This window comes from Chrysemys picta, chromosome 6, assembly GCF_011386835.1.
Source record: "Chrysemys picta bellii isolate R12L10 chromosome 6, ASM1138683v2, whole genome shotgun sequence".
Classification (NCBI taxonomy): Eukaryota; Metazoa; Chordata; order Testudines; family Emydidae; genus Chrysemys; species Chrysemys picta.
Window position 1 is genome coordinate 110,630,801 of NC_088796.1, and position 22,628 is coordinate 110,653,428.

At 41.8% G+C, this 22,628-nt stretch overlaps 1 protein-coding gene across 4 annotated transcripts in view; it reads right to left on the reverse strand.

Moving 5' to 3' along the window:
• Positions 1-22,628, reverse strand: part of UHRF2 (ubiquitin like with PHD and ring finger domains 2) — a 172,753-nt gene that overhangs the window by 15,448 nt on the left and 134,677 nt on the right. For all 4 annotated transcript variants that reach the window (XR_010588899.1, XM_065550543.1, XM_065550542.1 and 1 more), the window contains exon 10: positions 4,244-4,350. Coding sequence is in view for 3 of the 4 variants with exons in the window: in XM_065550543.1 (XP_065406615.1) it covers positions 4,244-4,350 (107 nt within the window). In the remaining variant the exon portion in view is untranslated. The remainder of the gene's footprint in view (positions 1-4,243; positions 4,351-22,628) is intronic.

A 22,628-nucleotide genomic window follows, 5' to 3' on the forward strand; every position in this document is an offset into this window, starting at 1 on the left:
AAAGCTGAACATTATTTATATTTTAGAATAGTTATTTCTCAAATAATGTGGCAGGAATGATAAAATCTGAATGACCAGCTACAGCTAAGGCAAAGTTTATATCTCCCTATTCTTCCTTCCACATCATTTCAGGTTATCAGGTTTCTAAAGTGGCATCTTTACCAAAAACAAATAAACAAAATATGGGGGAAAAGTAAAATGTATATAGGAATTAGTATTTTAGCCAATAAACAAACACATGTGAAGATATAAAACCAGTCAAATAGTCACATCTGGAAAAGGTATGCAATAACTGTCCAACAGATCTCAATAACTAAAGCATTACTTTTCTTTGCCTGTGAAACTGCCAAAGAATAGGTACTGTGTGAGCAATAACAATTTTAAGGTTAGGCCACTAGCCATCTACTGGATTTCAGAGCTCAGGCTCCAGCCCGAGCAGGAATGTCTGTACTGCTATTTTTAGCTCTGTACCACAACCCCACGTCAGTTGACCCAGGCTCTGCAACTCACTGCCATGGGGTTGTTTTTTTTTGCTGTGCAGATGTACCCAATGAATAATGCTTTGAAAAATTTTTATTATCTCAGGGTGAGAACCTACAGAAAATAAACTAGTTTTCCCGTAAAGAATTCATCACTGTTTGAACTCTAACGAAGTTTACTAATAGATGTTTGCCCAGGACTTCTTGGCCACGCCTTCATAATTTATTTGTTTGGTTTGATCAGCGGCTGTGCATTAACACTTTGCTAGTTTGCTTTGGTCAAGTCTCATTTCAAAGAGGACTAGATCAAAGCATACTAATGAATTGTTAACGAATGGCAGCAGAGTCCATAACGTTATTGTGACAATAGTGAGAAATTATATATTTTTTACTTTGCCTCTGCCATTAATTATGCATTATTTTACTGTGACAAAATTGTATCAATTGTCATAGTATGTTAATGTTGAAGAGCACAACTCACTTGGAATATCGTTTTAAAAAATAGTTTGTAACCTATTAGCAGCCTGTTCATTAATTATTATTATCTAAGTGCACCCTAGCCATGAAGACTACAATTTGTCATAATTGCAAGTCACTGTAGCTGAACTATATCAAATTCTTGAGGCCAAGTTTTCAGAAAGAGTACTAAGGTCTACGTGCAAAAAAGTCATGCACTGCTATGCATACAAAAAGTTTGTGATCAAATGGTGGCTGTTCAGATAGCTAAGTTGCCTAATGCATGAACCTAGTCTTCTTGTTCTGAAAATGTGGTCCCTTATGTTTAATCACCAGAGAAGTCAGGTTAACACTCAGAAAAGAAATATGGTGGAATTTCCCATATGAACTATCATCTTATTAAATTCAGAAGATGCCTTTTGAGGAGATGCAAAATGAAGCTTCTCAGTGACTTTAGGTCATGTATAAGATGTCATGTATAAATATACAACCGAATGTACAGGATTGGATACTGATCACCTTTCCTGAATAACTCTGCCTAATCTTGTCCCAAAAACTGGTCATATGTTATTTGACTTTCTTCTGTACATAATAAACATGCAGCCATGTTCTGTGAAAAATTGCAATACTTCAGTTTGGCAACCCGGAATACTTAAAAGAAATCTACTTATATGAACATCGACTAGCAAAACACAGATAGATGAAATTCCGTCTTTACAAGAATATCTGGATCATCATCGCTTTAGTGAGGAGTCCAGGGATAAAGGCTGACCATTTAAATGCATTGCTGTACTTTGGAAAAACTGATGAATCATCAAAAAGCAGAAATGTTTTTCGTTAAAATCACAGGTTAGTAGGCTTCTCTTTCTTCTTCAATGCAAAAAGAAATGTTTCTGGATGTACTGCTTAAATGACAGAGATCCTTCACATTGAGTTTTGGTGGAGATATGAAAAGGCTAATGTGAAAAAGTGCAGTTAAAGAACAAGTGAAAGCATTTAATGAAATCGCTCAGGAGAGCTATAACAGATCTGTTCTCCTGCTTGCGAATGAAAATCAACTGACAGGGCACTGATGCACTCCATCAGAGATGATGTCATCAGAAATTCCTTTATTACCCTGTGCTGGTTGGGGAAAGAATTATCATGTTGCCTGGAATCCTATGTAAATAAGGTAAAGAATGGTTGTGAATTCTAAGGAATTTTGTGAGTACAAACCCCCCCCACCAACGTAGCATCTTTGAAGTGCTGTTATTTATACTAGTCTTACAACCACTTCATCTGGATAACTAGAAATAAAGGTGACAAACAAAGCAACTGCAGCTCTTTCTGAGGGACCACTTTAAGACAGCAGTCGACCCATGCTTGAAAGGTGGGGAAATGCTTCAATCCATGTCCACTCACTGAGTGATTTCCTGTAATAAGAAGGCTGAATGCCATGTCTGCTATAGCAAAGATCCAAAAATTAATTTTGAACACTGACATGACCTAGTTCCAGCAAAAACAAAAACTAGACTGCAAAAAATCATAAAATGTATCTATTACCTTTTCTCCAGATTACTTATATCCTCATTTGAGATAAACCATGTTTTATATCTACAGCAACTATGTAACAATTAAACACAAAAAACTAATTAAAAGAATATTAAGGTTACAAAGTCAAGGATGCAAATGCTAAGAAATGCTTGCATTAAGTTGCCTGTGCAAAACTCCTCTAACACGGTCACCCAAGCCTGTCTCTGTCCCTATGTTCTCAACCACCCCCACCTTAGTTCTTGTTGCCCCCTTTCACATCCCTCTGTATTCAAGTGAGGCTGTTCCTTCTCTTCTTCATCACTGCTTGGGCACTAGCAAGTGGAGCACTGAGAGTCTCCCATCTCTCAGTTCCAATGCCTGGCATTACAGTGGAACTGTGCTGCCAGAAGGAGAGATTGCAGGAAGTCCTACTTGGTCTTTGCAACTCTTCACTGCACTATGCTTAGGCGATCTATGGGTATAATGCATGCACAGTCTGGTCAGCATCTAGGAGCTATGATGAAGATGAAACATGCCCACTGCAAGCAGAATCTTCAGAAAATATGGCTGCCAAACTTTACAAAGCCTTTACTGAGCATGTCTGAACTGCAATTTTTCAGAGGCTTATAACTTGACCAAAATTAGGCAGATTTACATGGGGACAGCAAAAGAAATATCCTTAACATCAGCGCAACCCCGGGCCTAATTTCATGCCCTTGCTCCAATACATGGATGCACTAGCACTTCAGTGAAACAGATCTGATGTTTTTTTAACCTGGGTAAAACATATTCCCCAGGTTATGTTCTTGCAAATGGTTAACCATTTTAGCTAAATAAGTAAGTCTGCCTTAGCCAGATACTTGGCATGGAAAATTTCAGCCTGAACACTCAAAGTTTCGCAAAGTTATGCCATTGAAAACAGGATCTTATAGTGGATTGGGTTGCCATATTTAAACATTAAAAAAAAGAGGACACTCCACAGGGCCCTGGCCCTGCCCCTTCCCCGCCCCAACTCCGCCCCTTCCCCGAAGTCCCCGCCTCAACTCCGCCCCCTTCCCCGATCGCCCCGCATTCCCCCTCCTCTCTCCCAGCCACGCGAAACAGCTGCCCGAACGCTACCGGCTTCACGGTTTGCCGGGCAGCCCCCAGACCTCCAGACCCTGCGCTTCCCCAGCGCAGCCGGAGCCTGAGAGGGGAAGCGCCCGGCCAGGGGCGCAGGGTCTGGAGGTCTGGGGGCTGCCCGGCAAACCGTGAAGCCGGTAGCACTCGGGCAGCTCGACTCTTCAGCTACACAGAGCTGAGGTGTCTGGGGGGAGCGGCAGCAGCCGCCGCCGCAGGGGAATCCGCCTGCGGCTCGCAGCCTGCCGGAGCCGCTCTAAGGTAAGCAGGGGACTGGGGCAGGGATGCCGGCAAAACAAAGCTGGGAGTATTTTCCCGGACATGTTCGGCTTTTTGGGAATTCCCCCCGGACGGGGATTTGAGGACCAAAAAGCCGGACATGTCCGGGAAAATCCGGACGTATGGTAACCCTAATAGTGGAATGTGTTAGGCAACCTTAATCAAAGACATAGCTACCAGCTAAACCTATAATACAGCAATGTATTTTCTTCAGCTACAATTACAGTTTTAAATCAATATAACAGGACGCTGATAAAATGCCAGTGGATAGCCAGAGGTACCACCATTTACAAGGGTTTTAGGTGATAAAAGGAACACATCAAAAATTAGTTTTAAATTAATGGAATACAACTGTATTGTTCTTTGAAAGACTTTAATTTATTCTTCAAAAAACTTACCTGTTCATGTGTGTTAATGTTTGATCAAATGAATGTTCTCCAATCCTTTTATTTCCAGAAAGATCTCTACCACCACTCCCAGTGTAAGTGAATTCATCGCCTCGATCCTGTGGGAGAAGATTATCCTCATTTTTAACATTCCAAATTAAAGCATCTGAACTGAAAACACCATTGCTTCATTGGTCCTGTTTCCTCAGAAAACATGAACATTTCCCTTACGCACAATTATGAATTTGTGCTCCGTTCCTACACGACCCTCCTTCTAGAAATTATACCAACACAAAGCTACAGGTTCCATGATCATCAGACTTCTATTAAACCCTTAGCTTCTAAAAACTATGGAGGGAGGGCAGCATACACTGATCATAATTATAATGTTATTAAGATAGAACAAGTTTAGTTTAGTAGGAAATCATATTGCAAAATATGTATTACCATCGCAGATAAATAGGGTTCAATTCTGCAAGGTGCTGAGCACACTGGCCCTGATCCAGTGGAGCACTTAAGCATGTTCTTAACTATACTTCAATGACACTTGTGCTTAATGTTAAGACTGTGCAAAAGGGCACTGCTGGATCAGGGCCAGAACACTCAGCACCTTGTAGGATCCAGCCCATACTAGGCTGGGATTGATAAACAGAACTTCATTAATTAGAGCATTATTAAAATGCAGCTCTAGCTATATTTACTGTAAGAGAAGTTTCTTTCATAAACATTGTCAGACTGGTGTTATGAACTCACTATTATACAAATGGAGATATTTATTTGCATTTGCTTTTCTAAGTACAGTATATGATTCCTCTCCAAAAGCATTTTTAACAACACTAATCAGTGAAACCAAAAGAGTTTTATACATGCCTTAATTGAGTAAAAGACAGGTGTTCTTCGAGATGTGTTGCTCATGTCTATTCCACAATAAGTGTGCATGCTCACCATGTGCACTGGTCGGAAATTTCCCCCTAGTAGTACCCGTAGGGAAGCGCCCCTAGCGACCCCTGGAGTGGCGCCTCCATGGCGTCGTATAAAGGGCGCTGCGTGCTCCCCCCAACCTCAGTTCTGACTGTGGCACCGGCGGAGTAGCCTGTTTGGCCTGACCCATCGATGGACGGCTACAAAGGGAGGCCGGGCTGATGTATGACCTGCCGCTGTCCCTGGCGCCCGGAGCAGTGCCGACCTCAAGGCTGCGACCTCAACGTGGAGGACCGGTACCGTCGGTAACAGATGCTCAGCGATCGGCTCTGGTGGGTGAATCTGCGACAGCGAATCGCCGGCGATCGACAACGGAGGCTGCGGGAGCAGTGCCGTGGCGGGGTCCTGGAGTGAGATGACGAACAGGAATGGCGTCGACGTTCGTGTCGCGACTGGCTATGATAGCCCTTCTGAGACAAGGACCTATGGTGTCATCTGCCTCGGTCCTGTCGGTGTTCGTTCCTCAAGGTGGAGCGGTGCCTGGAGTCTCTGTCAGATGGAACCCAGCTACACAACCTGCTGGGAGGCGACGGTGACCCACATGGACTATGCACAGAACAGTTGCTAAGCGGCGAATGGCGTTGGGAACGTTCCCTTGACCGAGACGGGGGCAACTATGGAGCTCCCAGTGGCGGCTTGCTTCTGAACTGCAGGGCCAACATTGGCGGTGCTCCTGGTACCGGCATGGACATAACGTCCCAAGCCTCCTGCAGGGCCTCTGGCATGGAGGGCATCCAGACATCTGGGGAAGCCTTCTCCAAATGGGCCGGACTACTCTGCTCTACTTGAGTCCGAGGCCTTGAGGCCGATGAGTATCGACGACTGCCCAACATGAGTCTAGCTTCTACCCCAGTTTTACTCCAGTGCCGCGGCGGCGAAGACCTCTCCTTAGTCTTCTTGGCGTGCCCTGTGGATGGGGAGCGGTGCCGACTGGTAGATGGTGCCTAGGGGTCGTCTCACACTGACACCGCGGTGCCTGGTGCCGACTTGGAGAGGTGCGCCGGAGTCGGGGTCAACGCTGACTCCATCAGGATAGCCCGGAGCCTAATGTTTCTCTCTCTCTTGGTCTGAGGCTTAAACGACTTGCTAATCTTGCAGCGATCGCTGAGATGGATTTCCCCCAAACAGCGTAAACAGTCCGCATGCAGATCACTCACTGGCATAGGTCGCCTACAAATGTCACACAACTTAAAACCCGGAGCATGGGGCATGCCCCGGCCTGGGCGCACTAGCTAAACTAAACTAACTAAACTACTCAAATTAACTACAGGTACCATACACTGAACAAACAAGAGTTCTGGGGGCGAGCTATAGCAAAGCTGGAGTAGAGCAGTTCCGAAGCATCTTCACTGGCGGCAAGTAGGATCTGAGGGTGGGGGGAGCGCGCAGCGTCCCTTATACCACGCCATGGAGGCACCACTCCAGAGGTCGCTAAGGGAGCTCTCTGCTAGGAGAAAATCTTCCAGCACCGGTGCATGTGGCGAACATGCACACCTATTGTGGAATACACGTGAGCAATCACTCGAAGAAGAACTGCATAATCCTACTATTACACCTCTCATCCTACTTCTCCTCTTTCCTATCTTTAGTTTATTATCCTCAGTTGTAGTGTCATGTCTGAATTTAGCTCAAAGGATGTTCAAGCAGGGGATATGTCTTTACTTGTATCGGTACTATCCTTAACACACTTTGGGATGCTCAAAATATTACACAATAATAATTGTAACTTCTATTTAATATCCAGTAGATACACAAAAACTATTTAAAGATATAAAAAGCATGTCTTGTTTGAAAACAAAGCAAAATATCTTTTCAACTACAGATAAGAGCATTTTGTTGCACAGGTTATTTTAGTATTCTAACTTGGTCTTTTGTTTGGCTGATGGAAAACGTTGTCCTAGACTGTATCTTCTCTCTGACCGAGCAGTCTCAGAGAGCTTCTAATATACTTCAATTTTTAAAAGGAGAATTATCAACTAAATTTTAAATGTAATGTATTCTCAATTAAAAATGCATTTGGAGAGGAATCATATTCTCTATTTTTAACATTAATATTTTGCATTGATATATCACCTTTTATCCAAGGATTTCAAAGCAGTTTCCGAACTTCAGTGAATTTAATCCTACCATTCTGTGAAATCTGAATGAATTTTAGTGACAAGCTGATAAAGAATTGGTAAATATAATTTAAGAGCTCTATGGTTTAAGCAGGAAGAATGATTTGGTGCTATTGATCACATTTTTAAAACAATGGATTTTTGTGAGCAAGCTGAATGACATTTCTGTAAGTATCTATGAAATGTCACAATTTACTGATTTTTTTTTTTAAATCTGCTATTTCTGGTATGTGTGACAAGTAGTTATTTTTCTGCTATGTAACAGTACTTCCTTCACATCCTCAGAAAAGTTCATTTCTAAGTTTTGGAACTATTGAGGAGCCATGCTTTGAGCAGGAGAACTTGCAAATTTGGGTGATGGATCTGGCCCACATCTTGAGAAAGAAGATGAGGAACAGGGTGGAGAGTAAATGGTGGAAAAAAGTATGGAAACCATGTCAGTCTTGGCCACACTGGAACTATAACAACAACTCTGGCCTTTTCTTTCTTTATCTTGAATATCACTTTGGATATTAGTGGAATTGGCAGAAATGCATATAACACATGTCTGTTTCATCTGGGGAGAAAAGCATCTCCAAGAGAATGGTGACCCAGACATTCTCTGGAGCAGAATTGAGAGTATTTCTTGTTCTTGGCTGTGGCGAACAGGTCTATCTTTGGAGTTCCCCGACGTATGAATATGTTGTGAAGGATGATAGTGTCTACTTCCCATTCGTAATCTTGGGAAAATTTTCTGCTGAGAATATCTGCTGTAGAGATCTGTATGTCCAGGAGGTAAAGTTGCTGAGATGCTGAACTGGTAACAAATGTACCAGTTCCATATTTTCACTGTCTTGGCACACAGGGAACGTGATCTTGCTCCTCCCTGGCGGTTTATGTAGAACATGCATGCAATGTTGTCTGTCATAATCTTTACATGTTTGTCTTTGACCACTGGTAGGAAATGTGAGCAGACATTCTTGACTGCTCTGAGCTCTAGTAAGTTGATATGTAGTGAGGATTCGAGAGGGGCCATTTGCCCTGAATGGTGTAGGTGTCGGTGTCCAAGTGGGCTCCCCATCCCATTAGGGATGCCATCCATTGTCAATGACAGGGGTGGTTGAGTGAAGGGGACTCCCGCACATACCTTGTGAGTATATGCCCACCAGTTGAGTGAGTTTTTGATTCTTGAGGAGATTGACAGAAGTTTGTTTAAATTGTGTCTTCTCGGGATATATACCTTCTGAGCCACCCTTGAAGACAACGCATGTGGAGTCTTGTATGCTTTATGACAAAGGTGCCCACCCACTACATGCTCCAGTAGTTGCAGACAGGTTCTGGCTGAAATCCGCGGACTGGCCCAAACTGTCGAGATTAAGCTGGCCAAGATGTTGAACCACGTGATGGGATGAAGGCTTTGAGCTCTATTGCATCTAAGCAGGTTCCTATGAATTCCAGCTGTTGCAATGGGGTCGAAGTGGACTTTTGGGTATTTAGTTATAGGCCTAGTTGTAGGAATAGATCTATAGTTTTTCGTGTCTCTCAAGGTGTAGGTGAATGTATGTACTTTGAGCTAGCAATCATCTAGATATAGAAATATCACGATGCCTTGTTTGTGAGGGTCCTCTTTTTCTTGGCCCATTCCCTGCTTGGGGAACTTGGGATCTGCTTTTTCAAGATTTTCTGAGAGGAATCTAAGGATTGCCTCTTTGAAGTCACTGAAGAGTGTTGATCCAACAATGATGATGGGATCGGTCTCAACAGGGACCGCTGTCCAGGGGAGGTCCCGGGCCCTGGGGCTGGTTGGACTGAGCTTTCAATCATGAGCAGTCTTAATTTCAGCTCATGGCTCTTTCTGGTTCTGGATTTTCATTTGAGACAAAACATGCACTTCTGAGGCATGTGTGCCTCTCTCAGGCAGTGAATGCAGCAAGAATGGCCAATGGCTTCCCAACAGGAGAGGCAACGTTTAAACCCAAGGGAGCCAGATATACTCCTTTCAGGGTTCACTTTCCGAATGGAAAGGGCTAGGGAAATCTAATTTATGTTAAGGAGATAACGATTCTATAAGTGAATTTTTTTTTAAATGAAAAGAGAAGGAAGTATTAACACTAACTGAAACTCTATTACTACTAAGGAAAAACTAGTAAGAAAAAACACTAAGAAGAATCTCTGTTAGGGGCTCTGTTTAAGGCTCCATCTCAAGCCAAGAGGAGGTTGAGAAGGAACTGACAGCAGTTTGCCTGCACAATGCTATATAGCAAGAGAGCAGAGCATGAGACAGGGAGAGTGCATGTGCACGCCAAATGGACACTGCTACCACAACTCCGATCTGAGGAGCAGGGATGCAAAGACGTCTAGAATGGTGCACCCATAGGGACACTATTCGAAGAAGAAAAGATTCTGAATTTGACAGATGTCAAAGGGAGCTCTTTAGCAGCTTTATGTTACAAATCTGTGGGTGGGAGGCCTGAAATCCTCCTTTAGAAAATGTATTTTCTGTATTATGTATTTTGGATGTACTCTAATAGGACCAAAAAAATCAGACCGTCTTATTTTCCCAACTTAAACATGTAATTCATCCAACCCTTATTGCTCCTGCACTTTCCTGTGCTTGAAACAGCTTTCTTCAAGTAGCACGTTCTGCCATTGATTATAAATTCTTTTTGGCATCTCCCTTTCTTTAAGCCTTCTCTCTCTCTCTCTCCCCTTATATTGTCTCTGTAAAGTTACCACTTAATTGTCCTGATTATAAGAGAACACACATTTTAAATTCAATTCACCTCTGCACCACATAAATTCCGCATTGTCTTAATATAGGCACAATACTGTGAGATGCTGAGCAGGTTCAGTGAAGAAAAGCTCCCACAACCCCTACTTAATTGGGAACTGAAGATATCAGCACCTTATGAGAGGCATTCAGAACTTCAGATGATCTGATTATCTCTTACTATAACATGGTGAATCATGGCATATATTAAATCAAAGCTCATTATTTCAGTCTTGTTTCTGTTGTATACTTAATTTTGATTCTTTTACTTTTTAACTTTCCAAGACTCAGATGTTAGACTCTTTCTTGTTACTCCCTCCAATTTTTCTCTTGTATAGTTTGCCCAAATTTCAGTTTGGTCTTTAATCTAGACACAGAACTAGATAAATAAGGAGAATTTAGTATAAGTAATTTTAAAATATTCTTCTTTATTACCAAAGCTCAGTAACAGATTTCCTAACAAAAACTCAGACCTAATCTAGAACAAAAACCTTGTTCTACCAGCCTTCTTAGATGCAATACAAGAACCAGATTCACCAGTTTTACACTAGCAAGAAAGTGGTGAATCAAGCCCAAGATTTCCACCTAGCATAAGGAAGGGGAACCTGAAGAAGAGCTCTGTGTAAACTCAAAAGCTTGTGTCTCACACCAACAGAAGTTGGTCCAATAAAAGATACTACACCTCACCCACCCTGTCCCTCTAATAGCCTGAGACTGATATGGTTACAACACTGCATGCAAAAGATTGGACACATTCAGCTAAAAAGAAGGCTTCAGAACAGGAAAATGATTATTGGCTGGTGAGTAGGTGGCTCTAAACTCTGAAAATGTTGATCAAGGCTTTGTCTACATAGTCATTTTTGTCGTTAAAACTTCTGTCGCTCAGGGGTGTGAAAAAAACACCCCGAAAGACAAATGTAACGATGAAAAGCGCTGGTGTGGACAGCACTTCGTTAGTGGGAGCCACACTCCCGGTGACAAAGTGATTGCCCCTCATTGGAGGTTGTTTTATTTTTTTGCTGGGAGAGCTCTCACCAGGTGATAAAGAATAGCTACACAGTGCACCTTACAACGGTGCGGCTGCAACGGCACAGCCACGCGGTTGTAAGGTGCGCAGTGTAGACATAGCTTAAGTGAAAGCAGTAGACAACTGTAGATTGCGCTCTCCTTGAGATTTTTCTTATTTTTCTGAATGGAAGTTGTTTAAAAGAGGAGTCATCACATCGCTAAAACTGGAATCAGTTTGCACATGAATCCAAGCAATTCAACAATTTAGATTGTGTGTGTCCTATCCTTCCCCAAAAGTTCAAGATCAGAATGTGGATCCAACTTCCCTAAAGTTCAGGGGTGCTGGTTTGGAGCCCCTTTATCAAATAAACCATGTAATAAAAATATAGATATGCCATTTTCAGAAAGACACTATAACTACTCCTTTCAACATCTCTTTTTCAGTTCAAATGGAGTGCTTTACTAAAAAGATAACTGACAATTCTACATTGCAAAGCTTTCAGACCAGCAAGTCTGGATGACCCTGTTAATTTACAACATTTACTGGAGCCTGTTGGCATCCCCATTTACTGATAGTAACAGACCTCCTGCTCTGCATGCATCATATTGTTAGACCATGAAAGCACTGTCTATCTTATGGGAAAACACAGACACTATTTGATATTCATGAACTTCCACACCAAAAAAGTAGATTTACCCTTAAACTTCCCTAATACTTAGAGCAAATATTCATTACCAGAATTGATTGAGAGACAGCTATTAATCAGTGCTCCTCTGAACAATCTACAAAATCCGCACTTATTTTGTTCACAAGAAGTTGCTGGTTTGTGCTAAGTCAGCACTGTGGAAAAGGGATGACAAGCATAAATATACACATTCATCTAGAAGTAAAAAAATAAATAATATAATGATAACATGAGGCAGTAAACTTTTGACTAACTTTTCCCTGAAATTGAAATTTCTTTGATTTTGGTAGCACTCACAATGTGATAGGCATTCTCCAAACAGCAAATATGGCAAAGTACTTGACCTGAGGAGTTCACCATCTAAAGACAGAGTTTAAGGGGAAAGTGTGCTGTATAGAAGTAGAGCAGTCAAGGTAGTGCTTGGCTTAGTATTGGCAATGTAAAGTTAATATATTTTTTTTAATTGTGTACTTTGTCAATATGTCAGCTAGATTCCGCACAACAGAAGTGACTCTGTATCCTAGGCTGTGGGCAGTCAGGACTAATGGTTCAAATGATAGTTCAGCCTACCCGTTAGAGCCTGATCTAGAGGGACAGAGTCCAGGAATGAGCTGAGGGTCAGTCCCAGAAGAACAGAAGCTGAATACCAGAACCAGAGGGTAACCCAAAGTTATAAGCAAAAGGCAGAGCTGATGATCAAAGGCAGAAATCAGAAGCCGGGGTGGGGAACAGGGACTGGAGCATAAGCAAGAGCAGATATGAAAACAAAGCTGATGCAGGATGGGAACAAGGCAGCAGGACAGGCTGGAAGCGGGATAGGGCAGAACAGGGACAGGAAAAAGGGCTGGAAGGAGCAGGCAAGCCCAGCTCTGGACATGGTACACGTTGAGCAGCTACTGATTGTCTGTGGGTGCCAGTCTTATAAGCAGGACTGCTAAATCAGCAGCCAATCAGGCGCTGTGGCTACCTACGTGAATTCCAAAGCTTTGCAGCTGGCTCTCTGGATGCCTAGCAGCAAAAGTAGTCAGGCAGCAGGCCAGCAGCTGAACTGGTCTGGCCGCTGACATTCTTCAGGAGGGACTCAAGTGTACAGAGAGTAGGTATCTTGTGAGTGAACTCTGGAAGGGCATTCCATGCATAACAGCACTGTGGAAGAAGGCAAGAAGATATTTATGCAACAAGCTGAGAAATGGGCAGGTGGGACAGACCTAACTGGTGGAACAAAGGCGATAGGGAGTGACACAAACTAGGACAAATAAGTAGGGTGGGACAGAGTTAAGCAGGGCTCTGAAGACTGTGGAAAAAACAGCTTGAATTTAATGTAGTTGCATCAAATGGAAATTATAAGGTACAGTCACAAAAGTGAAATGCCTGCAAACTGCAGGGAACCTCTTTAAAACATCACAATAGAGGCTCAAATTAAATGTATACCCCAAATTAAAAAACATAGTAAGAGGGCCAAAAAAGTACCACAATGGCTAAACAACAAAGTGGTTAAAAGCAAAAAGGTATCTTTTGGAAATTTGGAAGTCAAAGCCTAGTGAGGAAAATAGAAAGGAGCATAAACTCTAGCAAGTCAAGTGTAAAAATATAATTAGGCAGGCCAAAAAAGAATTTGAGAGCAACTAGCTAAAGACTGAAAAACTAACAGTAATTTTTTTTAAAAGTACATCAGAAGCAGAAAGCCTGCCAAACAATCACTGGGACCATTGGACAATCAAGATGCTAAAGGAGCACTCAAGGACGATAAGACCATTGCGCAGAACCTAAATGAATTCTATGCATCAGTCTTCACTGCAGAGGATATAAGGGAGATTCCCACACCTGAGCAGTTCTTTTTAGAGGACAAATCTGAGGAACTGTCCCAAATTCAGGTGCCAGTAAGGAGGTTGTGGAACAAACTCATACATTAAACAGTAATAAGTCACCAGGACCAGATGGTATTCACCCAAGAGTTCTGAAGGAACTAAAAAATATGAAATTGCAGAACTACTGAATGTGGTAGGTAACCTATCACTTAAATCAACTGCTGTTCCAGATGGCTGGACGATAGCTATATGACCCCACTTTTTACAAAAGGCTACAGAGGCGAACCTTGCAATTACAGGCCAGTAAGCCTAATTTCAGTACCAGGCAAATTGGTTGAAACTATAGTAAAGGACAGAATTATCAGGCACACAGATGAACACAATTTGTTGGGTAACAGTCAACACAGCTTTTGTAAAGGGAAATCATGCCTCACCAATCATTTAGAATTCTTTGAGGGGGGTCAAAACAAACATGGGCAATCCAGTGCATACAGTGTACTTCAGAAAGCCTTTCACAAGGTCCCTCACCAAAGGCTCTTAAGCAAAGTAAGCAGTCATAGGATAAGAGGGAAGGTCCTCTCATGGATCAGTAACTGGGTAAAAGATAGGAAACAAAGAGCAGGAATAAATGGTCAGTTTACAGAATGGAGAGAGGTAAATAGTGGTGTCCCCTAGGGATCTGTACTGGGACTAGTGCTTTTCAACATATTCATTAATGATCTGGAAAAAGGGGTAAACAGTGAGGTGGCAAAATTTGCAGATGACACAAAATTACTCAAGACAGTAAGTCCAAAGCAGACTGCGAAGAGTTACAAAGGGATCTCACAGAACGGGGAACTGGCTAAGAAAATTGCATTTATCAGCATTGAATTTCATCTGCCAAGTTATGCACATTTAAATATACATAAAAAATGATGGGCTCTAAATTCGCTATTACCACTCAAGAAAGAGATCCTGGGAGCCATTGTGGACGGTCCTCTGAAAACATCCACTCAATGTGCCATGGCAGTCAAAAAAAGTGAACAGAATGTTAGGAACCATTGGAGAAGGGATAGATAATAAGATACAAAATATCACGCCACTATATAAATTCATGGTATGCCCATACCTTCAATACTGTGTGAAATTCTCGTTGCCCCATTTCAAAAAAGATACATTTGAAATGGAAAATGCACAAAGAAGGGCAACAAAAATGATTAGGGGTATGTAACAGCTTCCATATGAGGAGAGATTAAAAAGACTGGGACTTTTCAGCTTGGAAAAGAGACAACTAAGGGGAGGGGGCGGGAGAGCATATGATAAAGGTTTATAAAATCCTGAATGGGGTGGAGAAAGTGAATAAGGAAGTGATATTTACTCCTTCACACACCTCAAGAACCAGGGATCACCCAGAGAAATTAATAGGCAGGAGGTTTAAAACAAACAAAAGGAAGTACTTCTTCACACAACACACTGTTACTAGGGGATATTGTGAAGGTCAAAACTATAAAGGGGCTCAAAAAGAGAATTAGATAAATTCATGGATCATACGTTCATCAATGGCTATTAGCCAATGTGGTCTGCAATGTAATTCCATCCTCTGGGTGTCCCTAGCCTCTGACTGCCAGAAGCTAGGAGTGGATGACAGGGGATGGAACACTTTTTGCCTGTTCTGTTCATTCCCTCTGAAACACCTGGCATTAGCCACTGTCGAAAGACAGAATACTGGGCTAGATGGACCATTGTCTGACCCAGTATGGCTGTTCTTATGCACATGAGGAGAAGGAATTCAAATATCGGGAAGATCTGATCAAAACAAGAGGCAAGCAAGATGATTTTAGTGCCAACATTTTGTATGGACTGGAAGAAAGCAATGTGAGTGTTAGGGAGGTTGGAGATGGGGATGTTGCAGTAGTTGAGACTGTAAATGCTGGGAGTTTTAGACACTTTTAAGGATAGAAAGGATTGATCCTAAAGATGGCAGGATTTAGATATGCCCCACATGTCAAAGGATAAAGGCCAGATTATAGTCTGAGGTGACAAGGAGGATGACCATATTGTTAATTGTGGTAGAAAAAGAGGGTGGTCAACAGAAGAGAAAAGAATCAGTTTTTTTCCTTGTAAATTTATGCTGATGATTAGCCATTCAAAGGTAGATGTCAGATAGACAAGTTTACATGTAGGATGGATGGATGTCAACAAGTCAGGAGTGGAAAAACAAATTTGAATAATCTGCAGAGATATGGTAGGTGAGGTCAAGGATGATCAGGACAAATAGAAGCCCTGAAATGTGGCCAACAAGTGTTTTGAGAGACCTAAAAAAATCATCAAACCAAACTTTCGAATCCTCAAACTAGTTTCCCCATTTAATATAAAACATCTAAAAGATAGCAAAAGAGAAACAAAGAACAACTCTCCCTCTTTCTTGTGGAACTTATGAGGAACTTTCTTCAGGGGGAAAAAATTTTAAGTGCACAAGCTGTTTGTCACAATCCATGAAGAGAGATTATTTACCGTAACTTGTTCAAGAGTGTCCTCTACATAGTCTCACTCGTGGGATTGGTGTCTCCAGGCATTGAGCTGCAAAATCTTCAAGAGAGCAATTTCCATTTGGATTAATTCGCTCACCCTTCTCCCTTTCCTCATGGAGTATTATGAAGGTATAAAAGGGAAAATGGCCCCAACCACTGACAAGTTCCTTCCCTAATTTCAGGCTTGTTGATCCAAGACTTTAAATAAGTGGGAAAGGTGGGTGGAGAGCATGAATATGCAGAGATGAAACTATTGAAGAACAACAATTACCAGCAAGTAATCTCTCTTCTGTGAGTAGCCTCTGCACAGTCCCATTTGTGGGAGACTGGCAGGCACCTATGAAAGTGAACGGAGAAGTTTTAAGTGAATAAGGACTGCAAAACTGCCAATACAAGCATCAACTCTGGATGGCAGGTCAAGACAGTATTAGAAGTGACTGCAATTTCCCTCTCCCAGATCAGATCTTAGCAAGGGACATTTTTTCTTAAAATATCTAGAGAGCTTCAAAGAACAGCTTTGCAAAAAATCTATGAAAATGGTAAATCAAAGGCATAGAATGGATGCTAGCTTCTCATTATTTGAATACGTTTTGATATCTCCAGGTGAATAAACACCTAGTGAGACATCATAAGAGTGTAAGAGAGACTTGGGGAAATACAGGCAGGTTAGTGGCCTGTATGAGATATAAACAAAGATGACTTTAGACTAGAAATGGGGATGAGGAAATCACATTTGGGATATGGACTCCAATTTACAAAGGACTGGCCATTTGGTTTTTATCTCGCTAAATTTGTGGGATGTAACTACAACTATGAGGAATGACTTCTTCCCAGGTTTACGGTACAGTGTTACTCTGAGCAATAGCAGACCAGAAGTCCCACAAGCTTTGTGATACAAGACTCATGCCAAAGCAAAAGAGATGCATGCACAGGAAGAAAACCTACAAGGTAGATAAACGAATGCATCCTTCCCATGGTACCCAAATCTCAGCCAAGTGTATTGATATGAAGAAATTCTGTATTTCCTTTGGTGCAGCCACCAAGACAAAGTCATTACTTCCATCGACCCAAGTGGTACTTGGAGCAACCATTCCATAAACTTGGTTATTATAAGGTTTACAGGGACTGTTGCCCTGAACATGTAAGGATGGCAGCTGATATCTCAACCCATGCAGCCTGAGATAATTCATAAATTGTTCTTAATGTTCAAAGCATAATACATGACAACATTAAAAGCAAGAGGTTTATTTGGTCAAGAGTTTCTGCTTCTCGACAGAATCCACTAGACTTCCGAAAAATGTCAAAGCATCTCAGCAATCCAGAAATCAGTGCATCAATCCAAGAAAATTTAGGCTCAGATGGAGATTTCTACATCAACCTTAAGGAAGAGATCCAATACACTTGAAAATGATGCTAACGTCAGACCTAGGATGTCTCAAGTCAAAACTGTCAAGACCCGGTTAGAGGTATTCATACCTGGCCTCCATCCTGACTGATCAGCTTACAAATCTCAACCAACAGAATCAGGGAGCACTTAGAGGAATTCCTGTTTTCTATCCTAAAAAGGGAAGTCTGCCAATGACAGCAAGTCTTGTCTGACCCTGAAGCAGAACTGGAGATGATGGATGTTCTCATTGGTAATAAATGGATTTAGTCAGGACCTACTCCCCTTGCATATACATAATGCCAGACAGCGATCTAAGTAAGGCATTTGTGCTGCTGTAGAAAGACCTTTCAAAGAATCTGCCTGGACACATTTTTGGCTCAGGTGTAAATAATGTCAAGAATGGATGGTACCTTAGTAATTAGTCTTATGCAGGCCACAGATGTAGTTTGAATAAAGGTATAACCCAATTACATTATAAGGAACCAGTTTGTGGATCAAAGTCTAGATGCAGACATGAATGCCCTGATGTCAGAAACAGATGACGTCAGGACATATCAGAGCTGAAAATTATCCTGAAAAAAGAGGCAATTTAATGCCAATGTCACCTTATAGGCTAGGAGCAATTTTCATGTGCTTTGTGGCCAAGGAACAGCACTTAACACCAAAATTTCGAAGCAGTTGGAGTTTATAATCTCAGTTGAGAATCCAAAATTTGTCTAATGCAAAAGTGTTTAATTTGTAAAGTCACTATTTGAGTGCTCAGGTTCAAGTAAATTTAAAAAACAATGAACTCTTCTGAGGCACCTGTACCTGACGCAGATTACCTGCTAGGCTTAAACAGAGGAGGAAAATCCAAAGTCTTTCTGGCACTGCAGCAGAATATGTTCCAGAACTAAAGCATCAGAAATGCGACACCAAAAGGCTCAGTCCAATTAATAAACTTCCAGGACCAAGACAGGATGCTCCCAGGATTGGTTGTCCTTTTAAAAAAATTTAAAAAGTGCTGATTCAGGTAAGGTCAATGTACAGTTGATTGCACATAAATAGGAAAATAAGAAGATCCAGTGATCCAGCATCAGCAGATGCTCGTGCAGTGGACTCCAGGAAACCTCATTACGGCCAGTCTTCATAAATAAAGTACTGACATTGATGTTTGGAATCTCAATGTTTCCAGGCAGTAATGGCTTCAGGTAGTTTCAAAGTCAAAGTCTTAGTTATATTTGGAATCAATAAGGGGTGTAGCACTGAATGAAACCCACTAGCTACCAAATCATCCTCAATCTAGGCCTAAGAATGGGCTTCCAAGGTTTCAGTGATGAAGGTGTCTGCTTTCAAGGATATCTTGGTTAGGTGAGGTGTTTCAGAAATGACAAAAGGCACTTCAGGTTGTTCTCAGAACCCTGGCCTGGAAAAGTGAACAGTTCTACTGATTTCATCTGGAGGGACTCCCACAAAAGGAATGTTTACCTAGTGCCTCAGTTGACCATCTCTGCAGGCCCTGGGAATTAACCACAGGCAAGTATCACTTGACTACTGAAATTACACGAACTAAGTGTCTGACACTGGAAAGATTCCAGAAAAAGAGACCCAGATGTAAGGGTGCTGACTCAGTAGACCCCCAAGTATCATGGGGTTATCCCATCTCTAAAAATGAAGAGTCAATGGTGTCCAGTTCTCAGCACCACCCTCAATCTACTTAGACAGAGCTGGGGACCTTTAATCACTTATGCTAGACATAGAGCCTCATTGCATGTGATTCTTCTGAACCTGTGGTGCAGGATCTCAGCACTGGGCTGCTAAACAAAGTTAAAGGTGCCAGAAAAATCAAGAATTGCTACACCTTCAGCACCAGAGTCAGATTTTGATAAATCAGGGAACTCTGGTGACACTTATGTAAGGCGTAACATCCCTTTACTCAGTGGTACTTCAGAAACAGTCACCAATACAGCACTGGACCGAGTTTAACTGAGCAAACCTGGAGACCTGCACATTGGGGACACCAAACCAGTTTCAACAGTGGTTTACCTAAGTTAATAGTGCTGTATCTTGGGCATCAAACTAAGTTAACTCAGATGAATCTGAGGATCCTACTACCACTAGAGTTGGGCACAGAGACACTTCAACTATTTTTTTGCCGAATCATGCTGCTGTACCTTTGACACCAATGGAACGAGGGACCTTAATGCCATTTGTTGGGAATGAAGGCATATTTACGCCTGACAGAAGCCTGCTGTGGATTTTAAGAGTCTGTTCTGATAACATTTAACAGCATAAAAATAAATAGAACTGTGTTCATGTAAGAAATTGATGAGTAATCATGTTTAGTGTTATGCATGTATAAGAAACTGCAGAGCAATCCTGTTTCTGAGAACAAGAAAAGATAAAGTACTAAAAAGCTAGAAAACTGATTTGAACGAATAATAAGCCTGCTGGGGGAGGGGAGTTAATATGGAAATGAGAGACTAATAATGCATCTGTATAAGAAAAGATGACAAAAAGTTATAAATGAGTTTGTGCAACAAAGGAAGACTGAAGCTGTCCAGTGCTGGAGGTGAGTGTTCTGAGATCACCCTGATCAACTTCCCTATTGTGAATAACTGATAACTACTCGCTGAGTATTTTGTTTTAAAAAATGTTAGACCCATCTGTTGAGTAAGTGACCCTTAATCCAAGATTGCTTATACTGTGCATCGAATCATTTCATGCAAGTGTTTCACCAGAGTCAATTGTGCCAGATCCTCAGCACCAGACTGTCAATCCAGATGGATCCAGAGATCAAAAACCACTTATACTCGTGCTAGATCACTTCAAGCAAGTGGTACACCAGCCAATAGTGCCAAATCCTTAGAACTGGACTTGCATGATTCAGACTGTGGGGATGTTAATGCCATGTACAAAGGGGGTACCCGATGACTTCATCAGGTTCTTCACCACATTCTAGCCTGCCAGATCCTAGGCAATTGACTTGGTTGACCTAGAGGGATCTGGGGACCTTAGTGCCTCTTACAGTGGGCACCAATCCACTTCTGATTCACTGGAATTGATGGTGCCAGAACCCTGGCAGCATGTCAACAGTTCCAGGACCTCCGCAATGACCTGGGTCTACCTACAGGGATTTCGGGATCTCAGCAACATGCTGGTTGTGCCAGAACCGCTGTGCTGGATTAGGTCTACCCAGTCACACCCTGGGGCTTTGGTGTCCTAGCAGCAGTGCTGAAATTTCACTGCTGCATTAGGTTGACCTGGACAGATCCAGGGATCCCGTTGCTGTATCTACTGTGCTGGAATCTCAGTACCGGGCTTTGTCAGGCAGGTTAAGACCATGGACCTGAATGCTGCATGAGCTGGAAATAGAATCACTTGCCTAGCGAATCTCTAAAGTCAATGATGGACTTACATATTGCCAGACTTAGTTTCTGGGACTTGAAGAGCTTCCCCATCAGCAGGGTTTGGCAGCCCTCCTGCTCCATGTGTGTCCAGCTGACACACATGACAAATGGTTATAATTTCTTTTTTGTTCTTAAATTAAGAAACCTTTGTTAATTAACTGAGAATCTAACTAAAATAAAAATAGCCCCGAGACGGCAGAAGAAAAGGAAGGAAGGAACTGAGGACACCGTGTGTGAGATGAGCTCACTGAACCTTTGGAAGTTAAAAACGAACCCAGGAGCAGTTGGGAGCACTCCTCCAATAACCTGAGAATCGCCCACAGAGGAGGGAGAGGGAGTGGTAAGTGACCTCAATGCACACCATTCTCCAGAAGATTCTGTAACTCAACAATGGGAACTGCCAATCCCACAAATGGAAATAAGCAGAGGGCACTTGAGGCAAAAACAAAATTCATTCAGATTAAACTGTTGACACAGAATCAGTACTTAAGTTAACCACCTTGATTAATACTTCCTCAAACCCATCTGAAGAATGCACCTTGAAGTCCATACTCTAAGAGGAAGCAAACATTAGTTTTAATTCTGACTCAAAAAGTATTTAAACTTTCAGTGAAGCCACAAAACCTGACCGCAAAAACTACAGATTGACAATTTGGCATCTCAAAGGAGAGGATGTTGAATCTTCTTTATTATAGTTTGAATTGGATACACAGATGCTTCCAAAGGAATAAATCATGAAGATTCTGATCCCGAATGTCACAGTAATTAGTAATGTCTAAAATCTGTCATACTGGCTCCTGACAAACATTGGTCCATAATGAACATAGTTCTTAGGGCTTGTCTACACTTACTGGGAATTGACGAGCAGCAATCGATGCATCAGCGGTCGATTTAGCAGGTCTAGTGAAGACACACTAAGTCGACTGCCAATCGCTCTCCGGTCGACTCCTGTACTCAACCTGATCGAAACGAGTAAGGGGAGTCAACGGGAGAGCGTCTCCCATCCACGTTGCGTAGTGTGGACCCTGCGGTAAGTAGATCTAAGCGATGTCGATTTGAGTTACGTTATTCACGTAACTCAAACTGCGTAGCTTAGATCGACTTTTCCCTTTAGTGTAGACAAGGCCTTAGACTGCTCAAATTCATGGAAAAAAATTCTGCAATAATTTCTTCAAGTTAGTGTTCTAGAGTCCTTAAAATATCAAGAACAGGACTGAAAGATTCTTATTTTTAACAAATACAACAATCTGAATCAGAGGTAGCTAGAATTAGTGCATCTTAAAATTGGATAACTAAAGCAACTGAACTTCTTTCCATTAAATTACGAGGATAGACAATCACAAGAAAAATATTAATATGCAAACACTTTAGATGCATGTAACTTTATGGAAATTCAGCATAAGCAGCAAGACTGTTAAGTTTCATCTTACTGCTCATTTTGCAAAAGCTGATGAAACCCCTTTCTACATTTGGAGCCTGATCCCGCACTGATGCAACTGAGTAACTTTATTCACTAAATTCAACAGGATTTATGTGACCAAAGTTACATGTTTGTTTGTTTGCACTTTCAGTTGTGCATCATAAAAGGATAAGAACTGAAAGCCAAAGGGTAATTTCCACTTCCTGCAACAAGTTTTGCAAGCCAAATATCACTCATGTGATAAGCAGCTGCTCATACTCACAAGGAGAGTGTGAAGAAGCAGCTTGAAGGTTAGTAGAAACCATTTGAAAAATACTATAAACATATGCCGTAAAATAGCCT